This window comes from Aptenodytes patagonicus, chromosome 13 (assembly GCF_965638725.1).
Source record: "Aptenodytes patagonicus chromosome 13, bAptPat1.pri.cur, whole genome shotgun sequence".
In the NCBI taxonomy this organism is placed as follows: domain Eukaryota; kingdom Metazoa; phylum Chordata; class Aves; order Sphenisciformes; family Spheniscidae; genus Aptenodytes; species Aptenodytes patagonicus.
In genome coordinates, this window is record NC_134961.1 from 20,231,823 (window position 1) to 20,254,968 (window position 23,146).

Sequence of the window (23,146 nt, forward strand, 5' to 3'; positions counted from 1 at the left end):
CATTTCTGAATGCAGCTTGCAGCCTTTCCTCCCCCTTTGGGCTGTTGAAAACCTTGCTAAATCAGCTTTCGGTCAAGCTCCCTGGTGCAGTGCCCATCCAGAGCACTCTGGCTGAGACACACTCCACCACCCTCCTCTCATCACACTTTTTGGGTGCACCTTCTAGCTCCCCTTTCCCATTGCTTCAAATCTGTGCCCAAGAGGACTTCCAAGAGGCCTTGGAGGTTACATTCAAAAGGAAGAAACCAAGGCCAAATGTTATATCTGGAAACCGTGGCACCACAATGGAAAGCAAAAGGTAGCAATATGTCCCATCAAATGATCTGATAAATGACTTCACTGACTAGCATAACACCACAACTATATACATACACAGGTCTGCTCCTCTCCCTGCCTAGAACTGTGTAGGGATTCGAACTCCCGCATCCTTCTATAAATGCATAAATGTCAGCTGTCAACCACAGTGACACAGAGAGCCAGAGGATGAGCAGTCATGACCAGCCGAACTCCTTGTGTTAGTGAAGGCTGGGGTATATACAGTGGAAATCAGTTGGAAGCAGCATTGGTGCTGGAATAACTTTGCTGGGGAAGAGCAAGGGCTTGCAGGAAATGTGGTGCCCCCAAGAGTTTTCGGGATGGTGTTCACTGGGGCTGTGACTCAGGCACTTTCCGAACACCTGCAGTGCCTGCAGCACATACTGAAATGAGGTGCTCTGGCCTGAGGAGTCCTGTTGGGAAGTTGCTTCAGGAACAGGCTCAAAGGTCAGCGTTGGCTCAAAATTTAGAGATGGCCACACCAACATAGGACAGGATTCACAGGACAAACTCCTTGCAGGTATGGTACAATCTGATCTAAGTTACTCTAGTGCTCTGTAGGACCCCACTTGCTTCAGCTGTGATATCTATGGAATAATACCCACAATGAATGGCAAAGCAGCAGGTCATCAGCAACTGCCTATATTGCATTGCTTTCTACCTATTTATAGGGAAAATCACATGCATAAAATAAACAAGACTTTTTAGAGACCATGGAGGTTGAGGCAAGGCAAAACCTTGCAGAAGGAAAATGCTCATTGCTAGTGAGCATTTAACAGTCCAAAATGTTACAGGGGACTTTTTAAATTAGAGACTGTACTGGCAGAGGTAGGAGATGCCTTCTGCATGTCCTCTACACAGCTCATGATGAAGCATCCTGTAGAGATGAAGCAATAAAAATTCTGTATTGTCTAAAAAGTAGCTGGCAAAACTAAGATAGTACATGGCAAACAGCAAATAAACAAATAAAGTCTCACCTAAACACAGCATGGAAAAAGAGAAAGCTGAGCCAAATATATACATGCTTCTAAGCCAGCACTACAATAGCAATTAATGACAAGAGAAACTAGATGCCTGACTTTAATGGATACTGACATAATAGGTGTACCAGAAATTTGATAAGAGAAAGATAATTAGTGGGACAATAACATCTTGGTACTGATTACACTGAAAGACAAAGCTGATGTCATGTACGAAAGCTGAATCATAATAACAAGGTAATGTCATGAATGAGCAACACAATCTCTGTGGATGGATTCCATGCTCAGATTAAAAATACAGAATTATATTAGTGATCACTCATTGGGGCAGCTTACAGTAGCAGGGTTAAACTTGATATCAGAGAATATATAAGGACAGAAAACAAAACAGGAGTGGACTTCAAAACCCCATGCATAGACTGAGAAAATGTCACGCTCGGTATGATGTAGAGACTAAAATTTGAATAAACTTTATGAGCATGGAGAAATTAGCTGGGAAACTTGTAACTCTTGATTTATTTCTGAGTGGTGTAGGGGACTTGGTTCAAAATGTTAGTAAGAGATACCTCGTATCTGTGCTGACTAACACAGACAAATTCAGCATCATTGCAGAAGTTAAAAAGAAGTTGTGAAGAAGGGAACGCAAGAAAAACAAGAGCTGATTAAAACATATTAAAAGGTTCAGCTAAAGGGACAAATGGAGAGTGAAAACTTTAAAGATACTAGATATACTACAGGCATCTAAACTATTCACAAATCTTTCTTTCTCAGTCACTGAGTGACTGAAAAGAGCAGACAATATTCAGTGTTGATAAATGCAAAGTGGTGAACGTGAAGAGTAATCCTACCTTTACATATATAGTGATGGGTTCTGAATTAGCTTTTACCCCTCAGGATAGAGTTCTTGAAGAAATGACAGACACTTCTATGAAAACATTAATTCACTGCTCTGCAGAGATTAAGAAAAGATGAAAAGAAATATTAAGAACGTTGTAGGAAATGAAGAACAAAACAAAAAAACCACCATGCCACCACATGTATTCATGATGTACCCACCCGCAGCACTCTGTGTGCACTTCTCATCGCTCCCCTGCCAGCCCCAGCTCAAAAAAGTTATGATAAAACTTAGAGAGGAGGGTTTGACAGTTATGGTGAAAGAGAGGGAATACTTTTTGTTATGAGAAGGAAAACATAGAACAGATTTCAGGTTGGAAAAGAGACAAATGAAGCTCGTAACAGCCAAGTTAAAAAGCAAACGTCCTTTTTTGTGTACTGGGTAGTTGTTCCTGAGAAGAAAAAAAGAGGATAGATTTTCTAAAAGGACCACTTAGAGACCTGCATCCAGTGAAAAGAAATGTGACTGGGTCTCCCACAAGCATTGTACGCTTTCCAAAACAGTCCCCATTGTCTTCTTGAACATTTCGTATTCTGCTTACATTATTCTTTACATATCTGCAATGGGGTATATACATACCCACACAGACAAGTACCTGTGCACTTGTGTTAGGAGAGTTATGATTAAGTATGCAGGAAAAAAATGTGTTACTAACATTTTATCTGTGTTTTCTTACACGTCTATTATGAATCATTGAAGTTATTTTTAAAAGCTAATTAGATACACAAAGATGAAGCCATGCTTGACAGCAGAATTCAAGCTAAATTCCTAATTCCTAAAAGGAAGCAACAGTCTTGTTTTTCACGCTGGTGATGCCAAGGGCATGGAGAACACTGATTCTCTGCTGTGGGGAATGCTAGCCACAAGGTCTGAACATAATTCACTTCTCAGCCCAGTGCTGAGGATGGGAGTACACCACAGACCCTGCACCGTAGCTCCATTTAGCCCAAATATATTGATTAAGGCATACGGCATAGTCCTGCTTTAGAGTGTTTTTCATCGTCTTCTCCACTATATTACGCCACTGTGTTCACACAAGGAAAAAAAGAATATAGGCACAAAGATATTCCACAGTCTGCTCAGTGCCATACACAGGATTAAATTCAGAACCAAGCTCAACGTCAGAACCATAAAAAGTCATAGAAAACACATCATCATGTAGAAGAGAGTCATTTTATTTAGCTCACAGCTCCACCTCACCTTTCAAAATAAAGAAACCAATGAAGAACTAAAGCTAAACAGAATCAAAGCAGCCGGCATTTCTTCTCTCACCTATGCAGTTTCTGGTGATTGTGTTTATCATACGGTCTCTCATGTTTTGCAAACTGCAGTCTCTTGTCTGGGTGCTGGCTCTTCATCTATCTTGACTGTCTGTTGTTTTACGATAACAGATAGTTTTAGGTATCTCCGATGGCTTTTAGGATCATGAAGCTTACTTTGTTTTGGAGGAACATCTCTCATAGCTTTGTGATCTACTTCCCTCCTCCCAGTTTTTTTACACCGCAGCACAAGAGGAGCAGGCAGATGGTCTGATATTATGAGACTGCATTAACCAACAGATGGGCTGACTGCTCAGAGCTGAGTCCCTATGCCAGCCACAACAGCATGCTCAATGTTTATTCCTTTCACCATTTTTTATTGATCACTCCAATATTTCTGGCTTGTAATTCCCGGTGTTGGAGCAGCAGAGATGAGCAAATGACTAAAACCAACAGAATGCAACTGGAAGAGAAAGCGTGAGATTTACATGGCCTTTTTAAGCTTACTTTGATGCTTTTCCCACACAAGATGCACAACATTTCTCAATGTGTACCCATTTGTATATTTTTCCTCCCTCTTCTCTTGCACGGAATGTGAAGAGGAGAGACTAAAGTGAGACACAGGTGTCAGTTCCAACATAGCGGGTAAGTCTGGAAAAGCAGAGCAATGACAGCCAGAGACAAGAAACATAGGGAGAGCAAATACAGACCAGGAGGAACAAAGCAGGCAGGACCAAAAATGCAGAGAAAATGCCATTCTACATAGGTAAACAGAACATCTTAAAAATCAGCAGTGCAAGAAAACCAAACACCCGTTAGGTCTACGGAGCAGTCACCGTAAAAACCAGCACCTACTACGTGTTTTGCAGCTGCCAGTATGCTGCAGCATCACGCTACTAGCTCTGGAATCATTAAAGAAATAACTAGATTTTCCCTGATGTTGCAGACCATCGTGGGTGCTACAGGCTATGGATGGCCAGCATCTTTCTGAGAACTAGATCTCGATAAGGAATAGGGAAGTGCAAGAGGACCGTTAGGGTCACTCTTCCCACAGCAATCTCTGCTCCCTCTCCCAGGAGGGTGACAACAAGGGCCTGCCCCCAATCTTTCAGTCACTAAGAAGATATGTTCTGGGTCCCTCACACACTGTTTAGGTCTAACACGGTACCTTACAGAGAGGATTTAGAGTTTCATCATCAAAAAACAAACCAAGGAGAAGGTTGGTTTGTTACATTCCCATCTAGTACACAGGTGCTCTGCCCCCCATCTCCAATGCAAGCGTTATGTTCATAAAGCAGGACATACAGACCTAAGGCTGTCAAAGGCAAGTGAGCATAACTTTTTGTTGCTGGTAACATGAACAAGGGTGGCAACTCCCCCATCTCCCTGGCTGCTGCAGCATGCACGGAGAGCAAGAAGAATAATGAAATATTTTTGCACAAAGGAACAACACCTGAAACCACAAAAGGCTGTGACAGTCAACTAGACAGATGTCATCCAACATAGGAGGAAAAGAACCATGTATGAGGGCTAGGTGTTTCTAAGGAGGATGAAATCCCACTGAGGCATTCTGAATATGAGTTTACCCCAGTTAGGAAGCTCATTTTCTATCTGAAAGGGCCCTCAGAAATCAATACAGACTCTGCATAAATTCACACCACCCAAAATCAAGTTTTGCCCTCATACATGGTTCTTTTCCTCCTATGTTGGATGACATCTGTCTAGTTGACTGTCACAGCCTTTTGTGGTTTCCCTGTGTTGTTCAGCAGTTCAGGGGTCTCGGGGACAATGACTGAACCATGGGCTAACGAACACTTTCTTCTCAAGTAACAGTATCAGTGTCTGGGGCTAGCAGCAATGCCAATGAGGAGGTAAGAAGATTGCACACTCTCCAGGACAGTGTTGCTTGGACACTGATGTGTCTTCAGCTGCTCAACAATGCAGCACCCAGCTTGTCCTTCTAGTGCAGTGCTCCGGATTTCATCTCAGTCAGGTGCGATAATCTCAATAGTTATTTAGAGGCACACATTGCTCAGCGCCACTGTTTCTAGCATATAGATGTTTTTTGTCATATGATGAAGTGTGATGTAGAAAAAAACCCCAAAGGCTTTACTTGCTTGTATCAGAATTTCTCAAGGTTGAATTGACAGAGGAGTGACTTGAGATGACGTCTCATCGCAGCTTAGAGAGGCTGACTATCAGAGCAGATGTGTAACGCTGATTTATGAGGAACCTGGCAAGTATAAACCTTTTCAAGATCTCTTTGGCTCTCTGCACCATTGTCCAGTCTGATTACTTGCTCAGGGACAGCATGGCACAGTGTGACAGTTCAAATGAGGCTGCTTTGGTCAGATCCTTGAGCTCATTGGCCAGGAGGGCAGTTCTGCTATTAGAAGAGCTGGTAAGCAGCAACCACAGATCTTCAGCAGGGAGCAGAGACTGAGGCAGTAGGTGTTTCTAAGGAGGATGAAATCCCACTGAGGCATTCTGAATATGAGTTTACCCCAGTTAGGAAGCTCATTTTCTGTCTGAAAGGGCCCTCAGAAATCAATACAGACTCTGGACTACTGCTTCTTGGGCATTGCTCAGGGAACGCTGGGGCTTTCAGCAGGCAGCGTCACATAGCTTGGCAGGTAATACATTCATTTATGGGGTTTTTTTTATGCTGGCATAATTTCCAAGCCACTAGCCAAAATGCATGACTAACATTTTCATGCACACAATTCCTGCCTATGCTGCATATAACATAGTTAACATGACTCAGCAATCTCCTTCAGGAATAGCAATATGATTTTCCCAGAAGAGATCCTTTACGAGAAAACAGCTCATGTTTATGGATTAAAAATGCTTTGAACTCTAACAGCAATTTCTCTGTTGGCCACCTCTTCAGTGTTGCCTTGAGAACATGTACTTATATTGGATCTTTGACAGTCATTTTCATGACCTGACCAGCCTGGAGAAGCAGCCAGGAGGGGATTTCAATATCGTTATTTCATCTGGAGATAGGACCTCACAATCTGGCATCAGAAACTGTTGGCATACTGAGCTGGCACCAAAACCCAACTTTTCTGATTTGCCAACAAGTTCACAATAATACATATTTAGCATAAAACTCCATGGCTGCATGTGAATGTAGGTGGTAGGAGGTATAGATGTGTATTTCAGCTCTCTAGAACTGGTTTGTTGGCTGTATTAATCTCAGAAGCACAACAGCAATTGAAATTATGGAATTCTGTGGTTTCAGAAACAGCAGCAAATGCTCCTTTATCATCCTTCACATAACCTCATTCAGATGGTATCCATGTTCTTGGTATTTCAGTCCAAATTGCTAATAAATCTGACGATGGCTTTAATAATGCAGCAGAAGACAACTAAGAATCATCTTTGCATGTTGTGGGGAAAGAGCACAGAAGTGCGTGTCAGTAATTTCTTGACATTCTTGAGGTCAGTTTAACCAGAGCACACTCACAGAAAAATTGGAGTGCGCAACTGTTGCTTTTTTGTGACAGGAAATTGCAGTGGATTTGAACAAAGAATACTTGATGTTTTGATATGTATTTTCGCTCAGGGTATTGTGAATTGCCCTTAGTTTTTCTTACTCCAAAGGGAAAAGGCCAGATGCAAACCAACAGAATAATCTATGACAACAACAGCAGTTACCCCAGTTTCACATTTATACTTCTTAGATATCAAAGAGTCAAAATCAGCTCAAGACTCCTGGAAGTCATTAATCACACTGTTCTTTGGATTCCTTAATCAGGAATTCACTGGAATGTGGTATGATACCTCAAGTTCTTCTAAGCAGAATTTCTATGACTTTTCTCAGAATTCCTATTTCAAAGGAAAGTCAGCATTGGAGATTCCTGACTCAGAGTGCTCCTTGGTGAGAGGTAATAGCGTGTTCATTTACAGTGCCTTCCCTGGTGATCAGGGCTGACTTGAAATAAATTCAAGTTTTGTGAAGAACTTTTGAGCCCTGAGACTCATTGCAGGCTGAGGTAAAGCTTCTTTACCTCACTGTCAGAAAAATATCCAGTTTGTTTCATTCATGCAGAATTGTCTGCAACATCCTTTTGTTAACACGTTATCTCTGGCAGATGCACTTAACATGATCACCAGTTTTGCAGAAATGCACTCAGTATCTATGAATCTTCTTTCAAAATGTTGATGCTGCCCTCCACTGCCTGACAGAAATGGAAGGGACTGATCTTGTCAGATGGTTCATGATGTACTTGAGTTCTTAAAACTTCAGCGATCATGTCGGTAAGTCATCTTTTCAGTCACAGTGAAGAGTATGTTCACTTCACTTGGGGTTGCTGGAAAATGAATTTCCTTGGCATGAAACAATACTGATTCAGTGGCTAAGTCCATGAGCAGGTGGCACTGGTGCTTTTCACCATGAACTCCACAGAGAAGACAATCTGTTAACACATTGTTGAGGAAATAACAATAGCTCACAGACACGAAGAAGTTCAGTAATGTCTCAGCTAGTTTACTGATCTTGTGAAATCAGAATCTCTGGACAATGACAGAAGGACAGGTGAAAAATGTGCTTTCAGCAGGGCTATGTTTTCACATTTTAGGCAAAGCTGGTGATCACATAGAGTGCAATCTGTCTTGAGATCAGATGATACAAAGATTTTATGATTCTTTCTGAGGTAGGAGTCCTATGATGTAAGTTGACTTAGGTGAAAATTTTTGGTGATGGCTTTGCCATCTCAAGTTCCAGGTGAGCAGCTCAGCCCAGGTCCTGTACTTCCAGTGCTTTCGCTTTGCAAGGAGGTTGTCCTGAAGATGGTGACCCCTTTACCTTCAGGAACAGCTCCACAGTCTCTGGTGTTCAACTTCAGAACAATCCCACCTGCATAATATCTGTGGGGCAGGAGCAAAGATTCAAAGTGGCCCACAGTACGCAAAAATATCTCTATCATTGTCAGGAACACTGTCGAGGATGTGATAGACTGGTTGGTGTAGAAGCACCAGAGTGAAAAACGGCAGGTTAAGGCGTGTTAGAATAGCAGGTGTTGATGGTACCAAGATTAGTGGGTCATCAAGATCCTAGTGCCCATCTACCTGCAGGTTCTCAGACACCAGGCTGGGAGATAACAGGACAAGTAAATCATGATGTGTAACAGAGATGTGACAGAACAGCAAGACAGATCACTGTCAGCTCCTAGCCAGGACAAAAATGAACATGCAAACCTAGCTCATTTTTGTGTATAACCTACAAAAAAGCCCAGAAAACATGAGGAGGACTCAACAGCTGGCATCCTCGATATTATTTCAGGGAATCCTGGGAAGAGTGACTGAATACATGTGTCTTGGTGCTTGCGTGCTGGATGGACTCCTTGCACGTACTCGTGCTTGTGAGAATGTGTGTATGGGAGTGTAAGAGAAATCAGTTTTGATTTAGTTTTGTTTTAAAGTAAAAGATTCTCCTTTCCTAGGAGGTCTCGTATTGCTGCCACAATGTCGCAACATTATTTCCTACAGGGTGAGCAGGGATGACACACCATCTGACAAACGCTGCACATAGTGAGGAGGAGGCAGGTCAGAACCTGAAATTTTTCTATATTAACAAGGAATGTCCTTGGCATAACAGGCGCATCCCAGCTGAGCTCTGTACACAAACCCACAGCACCTTCTCTGCACATGTAACAGTCAGTTTGATGAACAGGCAAGGAAAAAGCATAAACAGGACGAAAACCAAAAAATGAGACAAAGCTGGTGATTTATAGGAATACAGACCCTCAGATACAGGCCATCCAGGTAGGAGTCTCCAAATGAATCAAGTGCTGACACTTCTGAAGGAGAGATTTTTTCGCAAAAGCTGAGTTAGGCCAGACAAACGCCTGGAGCAGAGGACACAGGCTGGTGGGAACTAAGACAGACAGAAAAGGTGACAGCAGAGAAGATAGGGAAAGAGAAAAATCCTCTGGAGAGCTTCTTCCCTGTCACCTGGAATGACTGAGGTCTCCTGAAGAGGAGGAGCTCTCTACTTCGCAGGAAGGAGGCTGTAAGAGATTGTAAGTGGAAGTAAGTGATGCCAAGTGACTGCCTCATGAATCTCATGTTGAGAGAACAGCAGTGGGAGATCACTTCACTGTCAGCACAGAACAGAAAGACACTGTCTCCTGAATTAATAACCTGAATCAACTGTTCTGCTTCTGGCAGCCACAGGAAGATGCAAAATCCAGATATAGCTTGAATTTTCTGGATGTTATTATTTGAGATGAAATTCAAAATCAAAGCAGGCAGGACAGGACATACTCAGAACTTTGCAAACACTGCATGTGTGACCTACCTTCCCCCACATTAAATGCATTTTAAAAAGGCACAGAGCAGATATTCGGTGTACACCATGAAATAAGACATGAGTTAGACATAGAGTTCCTTTCAAGATAGGAACAGGGCTCAAAAAAGAAGAAAGAATTGCCTATGCCTTCCATGGGAAACTCACCCAGTCTTTGTGTCTCATTGGAAAAAGGTTTCACAGGACAGCAAAACTCATGTCTCATTGAGCTGTTCATCAGAGCCATAGTTCAACTCTGTTTCTACTCCAGTTATCCCTACCCCAGCTAACTTTCTCCCTCCAGCTGCTCCCCCAGCACATTAGACCTAGCGACTGTGCAATTAAAAAATCATAGAATGATTTAGGGTGGAAGGGGCCTCTGGAGACGTTGGTCCAAGCCTCTGCTGAAAGCATGTCCATTAGATCCAGCTGCTCAGGGCCACGTCCAGTGGAGATTTGAATGTGTCGAAGGACAGAGATCCCACAGCCTCACTGGGCCCCTCTTCCAATGTTTGACCACCTTTTTGCTCAACTCAGCCTGGAATTTCTTATGTTGCAAATTTTGTCTTATCCTACCCCTGTTTAGCTCTAAGAGTCTGGCTCTGTCCTCTATATCCTTCCATTAGGTAGCTGTAGACAGCAAGACCTTTGCCTTCTCTTCTACAGGATGAGAAGGCGAAGCTCTCTCTGCCTTACCTTGTACATCATGTGCTTCAGCCCCCTGACACTTCCTCACTGTGCCCCATGCCCTTACAGCTCTTCAAATTATGAAAAGCCTTCTGCAGCTTATCAGGTTTGGAGATCTCCTTGCAAGGTTATCCTGTTGGCAAAACCACTCTTGTCCCATTTGACCAGGTGGATCCCATTCCTCCCAGCAGTCCTTGTTCCTCACAGAGGGCCCTGTGGTTAGAGAAGCCAAATCACTCCCTGTGACACCAGCCACACAGTCAGGTGTTCCTTCCTCCTGTGCCTTTCTGCTTCACCAGCAGGATAAAGAACACCAGCTGGGCACCCATGCCCTCCACCCTCACCTCCCAGAGCCCTTCTGTCACTCTGCATGTGCACAAGGCTGCCTCTAGCAGTATCCCCTCACTTGCTTTCTGGACATGTTAACCTGGAACCTCCCATAGAGACATATGTGTATCTCTTCACCTTCCTGTTATTTCTCAAGCACAATACGCTTGTGTCTACAGCATCCAGCTTCAAGCACTGTTTCATAGGTGGGCAATAGATAAAACCTGTATACGGTTGATGTTCATCACCTGAACCCTGAGGCCATCAACCGAACCCCCAGATCCCTTTCTGCAGAGTTGCACTCCAGCCTCTTGTCCCCCATTCTATATGTACATCCAGGATTACACTATCCCAGGTGCAGAATCCAGCATTTGCCCATGTTAAATTTCATACGGTTGGTGATTTCCCAGCACTCAAATCTACCAAGATGTCTCCCTAAGGTCTCTTTACTCTCGTGGAAGTCAATGTCCCCTCTTAATTTAGTATCATCAGCAAACTCTTAGCCTGCACTCAACTCATATGTCCACGTCATTGATAAAAACACTGAAGAGCACCGGCCCTAAAACTGAGCCCTGGGGAGCACCACTAGTGACTGGTCACCAGCCTGATGTTACCCCATTGACTACAGCTCTTTGAGCCCGACCCTTCAGCCATTTGTTCACCCAAGGAATTAGAGGACAAAGCCACACCACAGCCTTGAACTGCAGTCACCACTACAGCACTGCCCTTGTGTGTAGATACCAGCAGTGAGTGCCCTCAGGAGTTGAAATGGCAATTAAGATCTGGGCAGATCTGTTGTATATTACTCTTTCAAGTTTGGGCTGAGACATTTATCAATCTGAACTCGTTCGTTAGTGCTCTCTGCTGCCTCAGTTTGTAGGTCAGGTTTACACAATCTAATTCTTTCCAACTCAAACCATTTCATCATTCTCTTGTCATAGAAACTTCTGTTTGTGAGAAAAATGAGGCAAAATCCCTTCTTAATCCTGCTGCATCGCAGAACAACACCCTTGCTGTCTCTCACTCATATTTCTTTTTGGGAAAGTGTGACAGTTGCCCTGATACCAAGTTGACTAATAGGAGTGAGATAAACACCTGTTTGCTGCTGATAGATGCAATATTACATATACAGTCACTGTGAGAAATTAGAAGGTTTATTTATTACTATCTCTGTAGTATTGTTTAAAAACTCAAAAGGTCTGATAAGGCGGCAACAACGAATAGCACATATTAATTAGCTGCAATTATAAAGACAAGTTCCCAGACAAAATGTGAGCTGGGATCATCCCTGTCACTAAGAGGACACTCAAATATTTGATAAAAGTGAGACTGCATATCTGGTTTGATAAGCTCAACTATAGGCATTATCACACGTGTTCTTACAGTGAGGAGAGAATGTATTAATATAAGTGAAGCCCGTAGCAGTCTCTATGGTTACAGCTAACATTTTCTAATATAAGCCATTGTCTTCAGATGCTTAACTTTCCATGTTTCAACTGCTTAGGCTGAAATTTTCCATCACTGCTCATTGTTTCCAGGTGAATTCTCTAGCAATCAGGTTAGCAAATGTACTGAGGAATTCTAGCATATTCTCGTGCTGAAACAGCGATTGGAAATCTGGCAGGGACTCAATATTATCATCTGTTACCATCCTCTCAGATTTACCCCATGGCTTGGTGACTTTAAAAGACTCAGCAGATCCTGCTAGAGGCTTTGTGCTGAAATTTCCAACTGTAACATCTACAGCGGCTGAATCGGTCTGTCGGCCACTACCAAATGCTGCCAGACCCACTTACCTGTGGACAACCCCAAAGTCCTGCAGAACGTGCGGGTCAAACGGGGCACATCAACTCTGCCCTTCACCTGAGGGATTGTACTTAGGGGTTGAGAAAACAGAAGGCAGACCAAATTTTGTATCTGCAGCTCTTCAACTGAGTATGTTATAAATAACTGGCTCCACCCCACCGGTATTCTGGCAGTTTTCATATTAGTCCCAGCAGCAGAGATCTGTGCGGTGGATCCAAACACCCCAAATCAGAACAGTCATTCTGCAGGACACCGGTTTGTAATAACAGGCCCATCGCTATTCTATGATAAGCATTTTAAAACCTGGACTGAAAACATTTTCTTTGAACAGCCTTGTGAAAAAGATGTATCCAAGCCTGTTCATCTCCCACCAGCCCATATACTGTAAGGTATTACGTGCCATCACCACCGTGTGTGCTAGATTCTGCTCATCTAAACCATGACACAGGGAGGGAAAATGGATTCTCTGTCCTATGGTTTGGGCCAGAGGAGCCAAGATGTTCTAGATATACCCAAAGAGATTCTTTAGCCAAGCTGAGATCTTAGGAAACAGCCTGTTCTTTCTGCAGTATCTTTACCACCCTGCCGATCTTTACATCTTCATTCACCGCTTTTTCTATTTTTCAGAGTTTGGGTAGTGGTTTGCTAAATTTAAACTTTCTGAATGCAGTTACTCCTAGATATTCCTGATTTCCTAATTATTTTTTACCAACTTCAACCTCTTGAAAGTATTTACCAAATAAGTGACTGGTTGCTGCTCTTGTGCATTGCAGGTGTCCTGTGGTTATCAGTAGTATCCGAGGTGTTATACATCATGCTGTTAGTCGTCGGATTCAGCCTTATGTGCCTCGAGCTCTTTCATTCAAGCAGTGTGATAGATGGGCTCAAGCTAAATGCCTTTGCTGCTGTCTTCACTGTGCTTTCAGGTATGAACCTTCCCTTCCCCTTTTGCCCGAGGAGCCACAACAAAACAAAATTCTAAAACTTTGAAAGCATAAAAACTGAGGGCTACAAGGCTCTTTTATCCCCATTACGCTACCACATTTTTTGCTACAGTTTTTTGTACCTTTGGAACAAGGATCACATGATAAATTTGCCTCTTGCCAGGGAGAAGTGAAAATACATAGGCCTGAATTCACAACAGCAATGCAGCAATTACCGCCCCCCCCCAGCCCACACAGCCACTACCATAGCCATAGCCCAAGCCTCCATTTTCAGCATCATCACACTGATAATCCAATAGAAAATGAAAAACATATAGTGTTGAAAATTCTTTTTTCCATGTTAATTGTAAGAGTAGATGAAGGCTTGATGCTTCAAACCGAAGAAAGAAGCCCATCTTGTTCATTAGCAAAATTGAGAATGAAAAGGGTTCTAGTAATCGCGCGTAGGAGCAACCCCATGAGTAATTTGGGGACATGTATTTTCATGCTCGGTCTGTACTTGGAGCCCTTCAGCAAATGAACTTGAGGAATTCACTTCTCTAAAAGAAGTTAGCAACCATGTAATTAAGTGCCCCTTCACTCCTGTGCTGGATGAAAACTCCACTTCCCAGGATTTGTACAAACCACCAGCCACAGCTGGCTTTTGTGAGCGCTCCTGCATGGACCTCTCTGGCAGAAAGAACTTCTGCAATAAAAGTGCATTTTATTCTGCTGTATTTCAAGCTGAAAGAGATTATAACAGGCAGTGTACATTTCTGTGAAGGAGTTTGTATCTTCAGGGATAGCTTCAAATTGTGAAATACAGTTAGTGGTATAAAACTTACATCATCAGAAGTAGAGCTGAGAGGACAAAAAAAACCTGGTAAAAACTGCCAAAGCATGTTTTTCAGCTTTGGATGTAATTTGAATTTTTAAAAAAGTCAGTTCGATTTTCAAAATCAGACTATGTGGAATTCTTCAGCATTCAAACAACTATTTCCATGCTGTTTCGCTCTTCACCGTTAACTGCAGTTTTAAAGTTTTGTAACAATTATGAAGTTTTCTTTCCTACACTTTTTTTTTTTTTGTCCTTCCCTCTTTATAAGTACATTGCCATGACGTTCCAAGTATAAACTTTAAAATTTTACAGGGAAAAAGGATAGCAAAATAGGAAGAAGCAAAAAAAACCCAAAACACTGCTAGCTGTTATTTTCAGCGACAGAGATATCAGAGGAAAGAAGAAAAGCATATTTATTTAAGCTTAGCATATTTATAATGACACAGCTTAATAGAAATTAGGTAACAAAAAGGACCTAGACTTGGAGCAACACACCTCATTAAATTCATGCTAGAGTTCCCTCCTAAAAGTGCAATGGGATCTTCATATTCTCACAGCTCAACATCTAAAGGTTAGGAAAAATTATCCTAACAGTGTGGCCCCTTATTGCTGTTTCTTGAGCTCTTATGAGTCATTAAAAAACCCCCACAACATCGTGATTTTGGTATCCCTCTTAACCTTACACAAATTAAAAAATTTACATATGTCTCTCATGTAATATTTATAATAAAGCATTTTAATTAATGTGATATAGTCCATAAATAATATTTTTAGTAAAGGTATCTGAAAATGCTTTAAAATATATTGTCTTTTCCAACTTTAGTTCCTTAAGCTCTGCCATTACTAACACCTAGAAACAGCTCTGGTCCTGCAAGGCTAATGATCTCAAGCCAACTATAAATGGCCAGTGTTTCTGCACTCCCATCCACTCCAGTCACTCCAGTCCACCATATTGTCAGGATTTTCCACCTGCAAGCATCTGTTGCCCTGGACCCCAGGTGTGTGGGCGTGCAGGCATTTTGTCCTCTCTGTCCAGCCTTAAGCAGCCAGTTGGAGGGAAAGATGATCTTGTAAATGCAGCATTTATGTTACAGGCAGGTCATTTTATCCAAAATGTGACCATTAAATGTACAACAAAAAGTGCCATAGGATATCCCCATGGAGAACTTGGCAAGGCATGCCCAAGCTGATGGGTGGCATCAGGAACAAACCAAAGCAGAAGTGCATGAAGCGGCACAATGAAAGAAAGACTCGTTTTGTTTTGCTATAGCTTATACATGGCACAATGCCACTGACAGCACAGCCAGGCACGTGTCCGCCCCCGACCCTCCCCGCCATTAGGCAGATACAGCAATAAATGCCACGTTTTCACTGTGGTCCCTGCGTTACAGCAGGACTTGCTGATGACCTCCTACTCACCTGTGTCAGTGGACTGTCATCCTGGCCTCCCACACAGCGAAAGGTCTGAACATTGCTGAAACCCCATTAAGGTTTTGCATGACAGAACGGAGCGGATTAGCCTTGCTGAAGCTAGTCCTGGCCGTGTCAAATCTCCTGATGGCTCTGAGTGACTATGACATGTCTCAAGGCAGTCTGTAATATTTTATTAAGGTTGAAAAATTACTGACAGTAGGTATAGGAACAGCAAACCTCAAACTTTAAGATCAATGCCGTAACTGTCAGCTGGAGAGAAATCCATTGATTTAAAAAGTACAGCAAGCTCCCAGTGAATTCTGGAAATTAAATACAGCCAGAAACAAGCAAGGTGTGTATCAGTTTGCTGTGCTCCCATTAGGCCGCCCACCCTGCTGAAATATCATTTCTTCCGATGTGAATTGCTCTTTCCACCTCCTAACTTTCCAGTGTGTCACACCAGCATGAAGCAGCTGAGCAAATCACCGCAGCTTCTTGTAATAAAATATCTTCTTTCAGCCTCTGCAGTTGTTTGTATCAAATATGACATTTGTCTTGCTGAAGGTCCTGCTTAACATACCCAAAACACAAATATGACATTCCCCGACTTCCCTCCCCCAGAATTGCCCTGAATCATCCACATGTCTGGTGAGACTAATGAAGTGCTTTAGACTCTGAAAGTAAGCAGGAAAGAAGAGCCAAAATTTGGGTCTGGGGAGGGAAAATCAGGATCTTCCACATGGAGGAAGGGCAACTGTGGAAAAAAGTAGATGGTCAGAGATAAGAGTAAACGGTGACTTTGGTTAAGGAGCAAAGTGTAATGTATGGGACCACATTGTACCCCACCATGGCAGAACATCAGTATTTCAAAGTGCCTTGAACTGCCGTTGCAGCACAAGGGGCTTTTGACGTCTGTAGGTCCAAGGTGTATTTGGAAAACGGTGATCCTGCCCCACAGTTTCCCTAACTGCCTGAACCCATGCTTTTCGTTAGCTCAGCTGGGAGAATCATTCTGCACTGCCTAAGTACTAAAGCAGACGCATCCCAAATTATTGTAGCTAGAAAATTCTCCAAGCATCAGAGCTGCTACTGGCCACGGCTTCTTGAAAAGTGGGTTTTGATTTTCCTCAGAGAGATGTCTAAATGTAAAAATATGGGCTGGCCAGCTATGTGGCAGAGCAAACTCAGTGATCTAACTGCAACCCTGTTCTTTAGCATCACAGAGTCGAGTGTCTAATACTTTGTCTAATCTTCACCCAGCTGTAGTTACCTCAGCAAAATATAATGGTGTCACAAAAGCAAGCATCATCAACATTGTACCTTCAAAAATATTCCTATGGTGTCCTCTCACCACACATCATCAGGAATACTGAGTTCACTTAACTTGCTTGTGTAACTTCCAAGTGTTTTATAAGTGTTCAAATTTATAAATCTTAGCAACTGTTCAATAAAATATCATTGTTTGGCGTTAACACATTCAATCTTGCATTGCCTACAGAAGCCTCTCTCCTTCTTCTCTTACCTGAGGCCTGTCTGCGATGGGCTAAGTGAGATAACTTGTGGGTGGCATACCCCTGTTTTGCAGCAGCAAGGTTGGTGGTGATGCTAATTGTGCAACATTTTCTTCAACGATTTTCTTTCTTTAACTCTTCTCTTAATTGAGAATTCAGTATGATGTAAAATAATGAGCTCTCAGTCATCTTTCCTCTGCCCATGCAGCTCCCTCCTCCACAGTAGAATAGGAGGCATAAAAGTACAACAAAGAGTTTTTTGGAGCTTTCAAAGCACTTCCAGCAGTAGCTATCTCAAGAATTATAAAAAAACCATCAGCACAAAAATTCCTATTATGATCCCTGCTTCTCAGGTCTCTTGGGGATGGTGGCACACATGATGTATACTCAAGTTTTCCAAGTGACAGTCAGCCTTGGGCCAGAGGACTGGCGACCGCATTCATGGGACTATGGATGGTCCTTCTGGTAAGTGTCACCACCAGTTAATATCTTTTCATTTTTGAGTTGTTCCATCAGTCTGTTGGGAGATTGTACATATCATCTCAAAGTTCCAGGAACACGCATGTGCATTTCCAGCCGCTGAAATGCTAGGAGAAAAAAACCACCCTGGCCATACAACCGTCGAGGTGTTAGAGGAGAACTATCAGCGACTGTGCAGCAGCTGCTGTGCACATCGGCAGGTACACAGCATTTGGAAATAAACAGCAGCCACAGTTACCAACACAGATTGAGCGCTCTTATTAAAGTTCACTTTAGGTACATAATTGCCATGGCATTTCAGAGACTTTTAGCTTTTTGTTTTGGTTTGGTTTTAATTAATGTCTCAGTTGAACCTTACAGTGCCACTTTTAACACAACCGCAGAGGAAAGGATAGTGCTCCTGGCACCATGATACTTCCCTGTGGATCATGGGGAGAAGGCTTGGGAAAACGGACACGACATTTTGGCAACTGATTTTTTTATTTGTTTTTACCTTTCCCATTTCTTCTAAAAATCACATAAAAATAATTTGACCAAGATATGTCAACTGTGTTACATTGCTTGCAAGTTTATAAGAAGCTTAACAAGACTAGGAGACTGTGGAGAATAGAAATACCTGCAAACAACATTCACATCCCTCTAGAGGCATCAACCTCTTTGGATGGCTAGGGAAAATACTTTCTTTTTTTCGTTTCTAAATATAGAGTATTATTTTCATTCCATCTCAAAGCAGAGACAACTACCTTTGCTAACACCAATAAATAAATGCAAATAATTCTTATGCATAGCACTGCAGGGAGTTATTAGTCTTTCCTTCTCCCCTCACTATACTGTGTTTCATGGGAGGAGTTACTAACATTTTAGTAACATGTTACAAACCATAAATTGCATTATATTTAAAATACAGTTTATTTTGTGTATCAGTAATGAATATGTATTGCATATGATGATGAACTTATAAATATACTGCATTAATATATTTATAATATTTATATAAATATTTATAACAATTCTGTTGTAATAATTGTAAAATTATTAATATATTTAAATTATTATTAATAATAATAATTTGTCTTCAGTAATTGATTTTATAATTTACTGCAATACTCAAAATTCAGAATGTTGTTAAATGTCTAGCATGATAAAGCACTCATTAGATTATTCTCCTTCACCTTGTGCAAGACAAGAACCCCCATGTCTGAGGACAGGCGTCAGAGGCTCGCGGGTCCCATAGGGCATTATGAGCCCTCCCTGGGCTCACTCCTCCTACCCCTGCTCCGAGCGAGCTGTTCCGAGCCCAGCGTCCCACCCTGCGACGGCAGCTCACGGCACTGTTTGCTGCTCTAACCACAGCTTTGTCCCAGAGCAGACATTGCATCCCCTGCCTGCAGCTCTCCCCAGGCAGCCAGAGCCAGGGCACAGCGGGCTTTGGTTTAAAGACCGGGACGGGCCCTGGGTTAGGGCTCACTGTGGAGGATGCTGGAGATACCCATAAGGAGGCAAATATGTGGGAGCAACCTCAGCTCTTCCCATATTCCTGAAGTGGGACCTCAGCTTCACTCCATACAGTAACTGTTGGTTCACCCTGGTTAAAGCTGAGCTCCCCCCAAGCTGTTGCTGTCACAGAGCAGCTTCTCAGATTTGGTAATCTCTTTCCCTCCCCTAATACCTTCCAAGGCAACATACTTGCCTATGCAGGATGCTGGGCAAGGTGCAAACATCAGCTCGGTCACAGCTCCCCTGGGACAGACACGAACAGCAGCAGTATTTTCAGCTTGCAGTGGTACTCAGCAGCCTGAGGAAGGCCACGGGGTTCCTCATGCCATGCCAGTGACTGGTAGCAGACGTGGCAAAGGAAGGTCTGAAAGTCAAACACAGCAAAAACAAGGCTTCTTCCTTCCAGCTAACACTGAACCACCACTGCTGTACGGACTAGAGAGCTACAACCTCCCCTGGCACCACCCAGATTTGAACACCTTCTTTAAGAAGGGTTAAAAACAAATGCCCACCCAGCCTGATGGAGTTTGGAAACTCTGCACGTGTAGGAATTTCTTTCTGCTCCATCTGGGTTCAGGTGACGGCCTGAAGCATAAGCTTTAAATATGCCTGAACCAGTAGTGCAAACATCAGCATTATTTACAGCCTTCTGTAAAAGTACCGCTGCAGCATCCTACTAGACAACCTGTCAGAGCACAGAGAATTGTAACACCACTGAAAAGTGGGGCCAGGGAACAGCCTCTCCATGGCCAAGAGCCAAAGGGCACGAGTGGAGATCAAGACTGCCATTCGTTTCCCAAGTGCCAATGGGAAAACTATTTTTTCTGTGACTCTATTTCCCCTCTATCGAGAGGGAATGATAAAAATACCTCTCCTCAAAATGAGGAAGGGCTGCTTGTGATCTGCTCAGGTGTCCCAGGGTTGAAAACGCACCGCTTGGTCCCTGTTATCTTACCCCATTCCCAAGCCATTGGCAAAGCCCGGAGGTTGGTCTGTGTTCTGGCACAAGCCAGGAGTGGGCCAGGGGATTCTCCAGGCAGGGGGTTTCAGTGGCTCTGAGGATCAGTGGATGTTCAAGCTCGGCCCCTCTAGAAAGAAAACAAATACAAAAACCTGGGCTGTTTGGGCCACAGAGGAACTTGAGAGCACAGCCCTGAGCTCAGCTACCAGAGGCACTATAGGTACAGTCCCACCACATCTGGGGCACAGCTGACACGGAGGGACACTGCTGTTAAAGAGGTCTTCACCTGAGGTAGGATGTAACTCTTACAGGTAGGAGAACCACTCTTTACACTTAAAAATAAATAACATTTAACCAAGGTCCATAAAAACTAAAACATATCAACCATAATTGTCTCATTATTATGATTTACCAAATGCCAGGCCTGAGGTCACATTGAGAGTCTTCATTCTGTATTTCCTTCTCTGAACCTTTCAGCATTTCTGAGTTAATTATTAGAAATGATCAGAAACTTTCAAGAGAAATTTTTCTCCCTATGTCATTCCCCAGGCACCAACCAGGCACAGTGAAGCATGTGGTTTCAGCTGGCTTCTTCCTCGATATTGTTTAGGAGCCCAGCTGGAAATGTTTGGAGCTGTTGGAGCTTTTCCACACACTCCGTGGAGAAGGAAGACACTTGCCAGGCTTCCCTGTGCCTGGACACTCACACATAGCACGAGTTTCCTTTCCGCTTCTCCACCCAACCATGGGAAACCTAAGGGACCTTCATCACCCCAGGGCTCACTACACTTCCTTCTCATTTGACTGCATCTGGCAAACAGGTTCAAAAATGGCTAGGAAAGGGCTGCCTCCACACACTTCATTGCTATGGGAGTCCCTAAAGGGCTTGTTATGCACTGAATTTTGAAATCATTGAAATGAGCCTTTTCTGTTTACTTGAACCATTTTTTTTCCAGATTTTTCAGTTCATGAATATGTGTTCTTTTTCAAGTTTTGTCTAATTTGAAATGAGAAACTGTTTCCTTGCCTGCAGATCCTTTGCAGAATGGGAAAAGAGCTCATGCTGAGGGTTCTGTTGATAATGCGTATTTATAAGATAATGCTACTGTGGCTGTATTCTTTCTGTTCTGCATAATTTATATCAATGTTCATTTTGGTTATAGAAAAGATGAAAGCAAGGAGCAGGTAAAGTGTGTAGCTGACACAGATGATTAAGTTAATCCAAGTTCGTTAGGAAGCCACTGTGAACTCTATGTAGCTGGAGCTGATGGGCTGAAGTGAAGTCAAGGGGAGCCTGAACGCAGATAAGTTCTGCAGACAAAAGGAGGAATTCAGTGCCGCCTTTGTAGCCCCATTTCATGCTCAAAAAGCATCTAAACTCCTTGGGGCCAGGAGTTTCCCCCAGCCACATCTGAACTTGAGATCAGTAAGGTAAAGGCTGGAGGAGAGATGTACAGGGAGGGCAGAAGGCACCCGGGGGGGAACCCAGCCCACGAGCAGGGAGCAGAGCAGCTCCCAGCTGAACTATCCTTGCCAGGAGACCCAGGACAACACTTGCTGCTGTTCCAGCCTGGCACTGGGGCAGTCATGTTTTTTCTTCCACTTTCCTTCTCCCTCTGTCTCCCCGTGCTCCTGGTCAGTATTTGCAGGTGTTCTGCCACTGGCTGACCAAGATTGGCTAGCACTGCCTGCACGCTTGGGGCACTGCCCCCAGATTGGATCTCCCCACAAAATGGAAGTGCTGTCTTCTGTTCTGGTCAGGCTTTCAGAGACCAGATATAAGCCAGGAATGCTAGAAATGTCCATGAACCACGAAAGAAGGAAATACAGTAGTCTGATGAAGGCATAAAAAAACCAGAATAGAGACCATCCCTGCAGTAGTGTTGTGCAGAGTCAGTCTCCCATGGATGCTGGAGAACTTGCACTGGGCCAAAAGACAGCTCTCTGGGGCATTACTCCTTCCAGGAGTTAATTACTGCTCTATAGGTTCTAGCACTTGTCTGCAAGGCTCTGAAACATTTCAAAGGGAAATCAAGAGGCATTCGACTCTTCTGTCAGAGTGCACCGAGTGTTCACATTAGCACTCTGCCACACGGTTCTCCATGGGATGAAAGTTGTGCCCAGCCCCTAGCCCAGCATCCTGCCTGCATGCCTGAGCACGTGCCACAGGTCATTTGAGGTAAGATGAGGAAAATGGGTTTGTCACCACTGACTTACCTGCCTAGTCGCATCCTGTGTATGTGTGTCTCTTGGCGTCAGAAATATAACATGAGCTGCTGTCTTAACCCAGCTCTGTCTGCTGGTTTCTCTCTCCACAGTCTGGCATGGGGCTCTTTCACCTGCTGCATGGCGGCCTCCGTTACTACCTTGAACTCTTACACTAAGACTGTCATTGAGTTCAGACACAAGCGCAAAATCTTTGAGCAGGGCTTTCGAGAAGAGCAGAACTTCCTAGACCAGGAAGCCATCAAGTACTTCAGAGAAAGGTCAGTGCAGTCAGTCGCTCGATCAGTGGAGGTTTTCATGGACTCTGCTAGTCTCAGAAAATCTAGGCTCCCACCCGTTTCAGCACGTGGGTGAAGTCTCTGAGATACTTGGAGAAGTATCAACACAAAAGATCCTCCTTGATTTGTTTTTTCTTAAATTTTGTGATGTCCCAATGCCTGCCTTTTCTTATATACTCATTATAACACAAGACTGAGAAGTCCTTACAGTATGCATCTGATTCATAGGAATTCATAAGAAACTATGCTGCCAATGCAAGCCGATTTTCCCTCTCTGGAAAGGTAAAATTGTGGGGATATAACAAATGTTACAGCTATCCTTTCTCAGCACGTGTAATAGGCACCTCCTAATAATCCTAACGGCTGCTGAGAGGTTTTCCAGCCACCGCTAGGCCACGTTGGAGTTGCCATCTTCCACAATCACATGCCTACAACCCATCCTAGGCTCCTCCACACAA

General features: G+C 43.3%; 1 protein-coding gene across 1 annotated transcript in view; it reads left to right on the forward strand.

The window, feature by feature from the left end:
- GSG1L (GSG1 like) overlaps positions 1–22,670 on the forward strand; it is a gene marked incomplete at its 3' end in the record, with an annotated part of 45,763 nt that extends 23,093 nt beyond the window's left edge. The window contains 3 exon segments of the mRNA XM_076350838.1: positions 13,335–13,487; positions 17,600–17,711; positions 22,503–22,670. Of these exon segments, the coding sequence (XP_076206953.1) occupies positions 13,335–13,487; positions 17,600–17,711; positions 22,503–22,670 (433 nt within the window).
- Between the last annotated feature and the right edge of the window lie 476 nt (positions 22,671–23,146).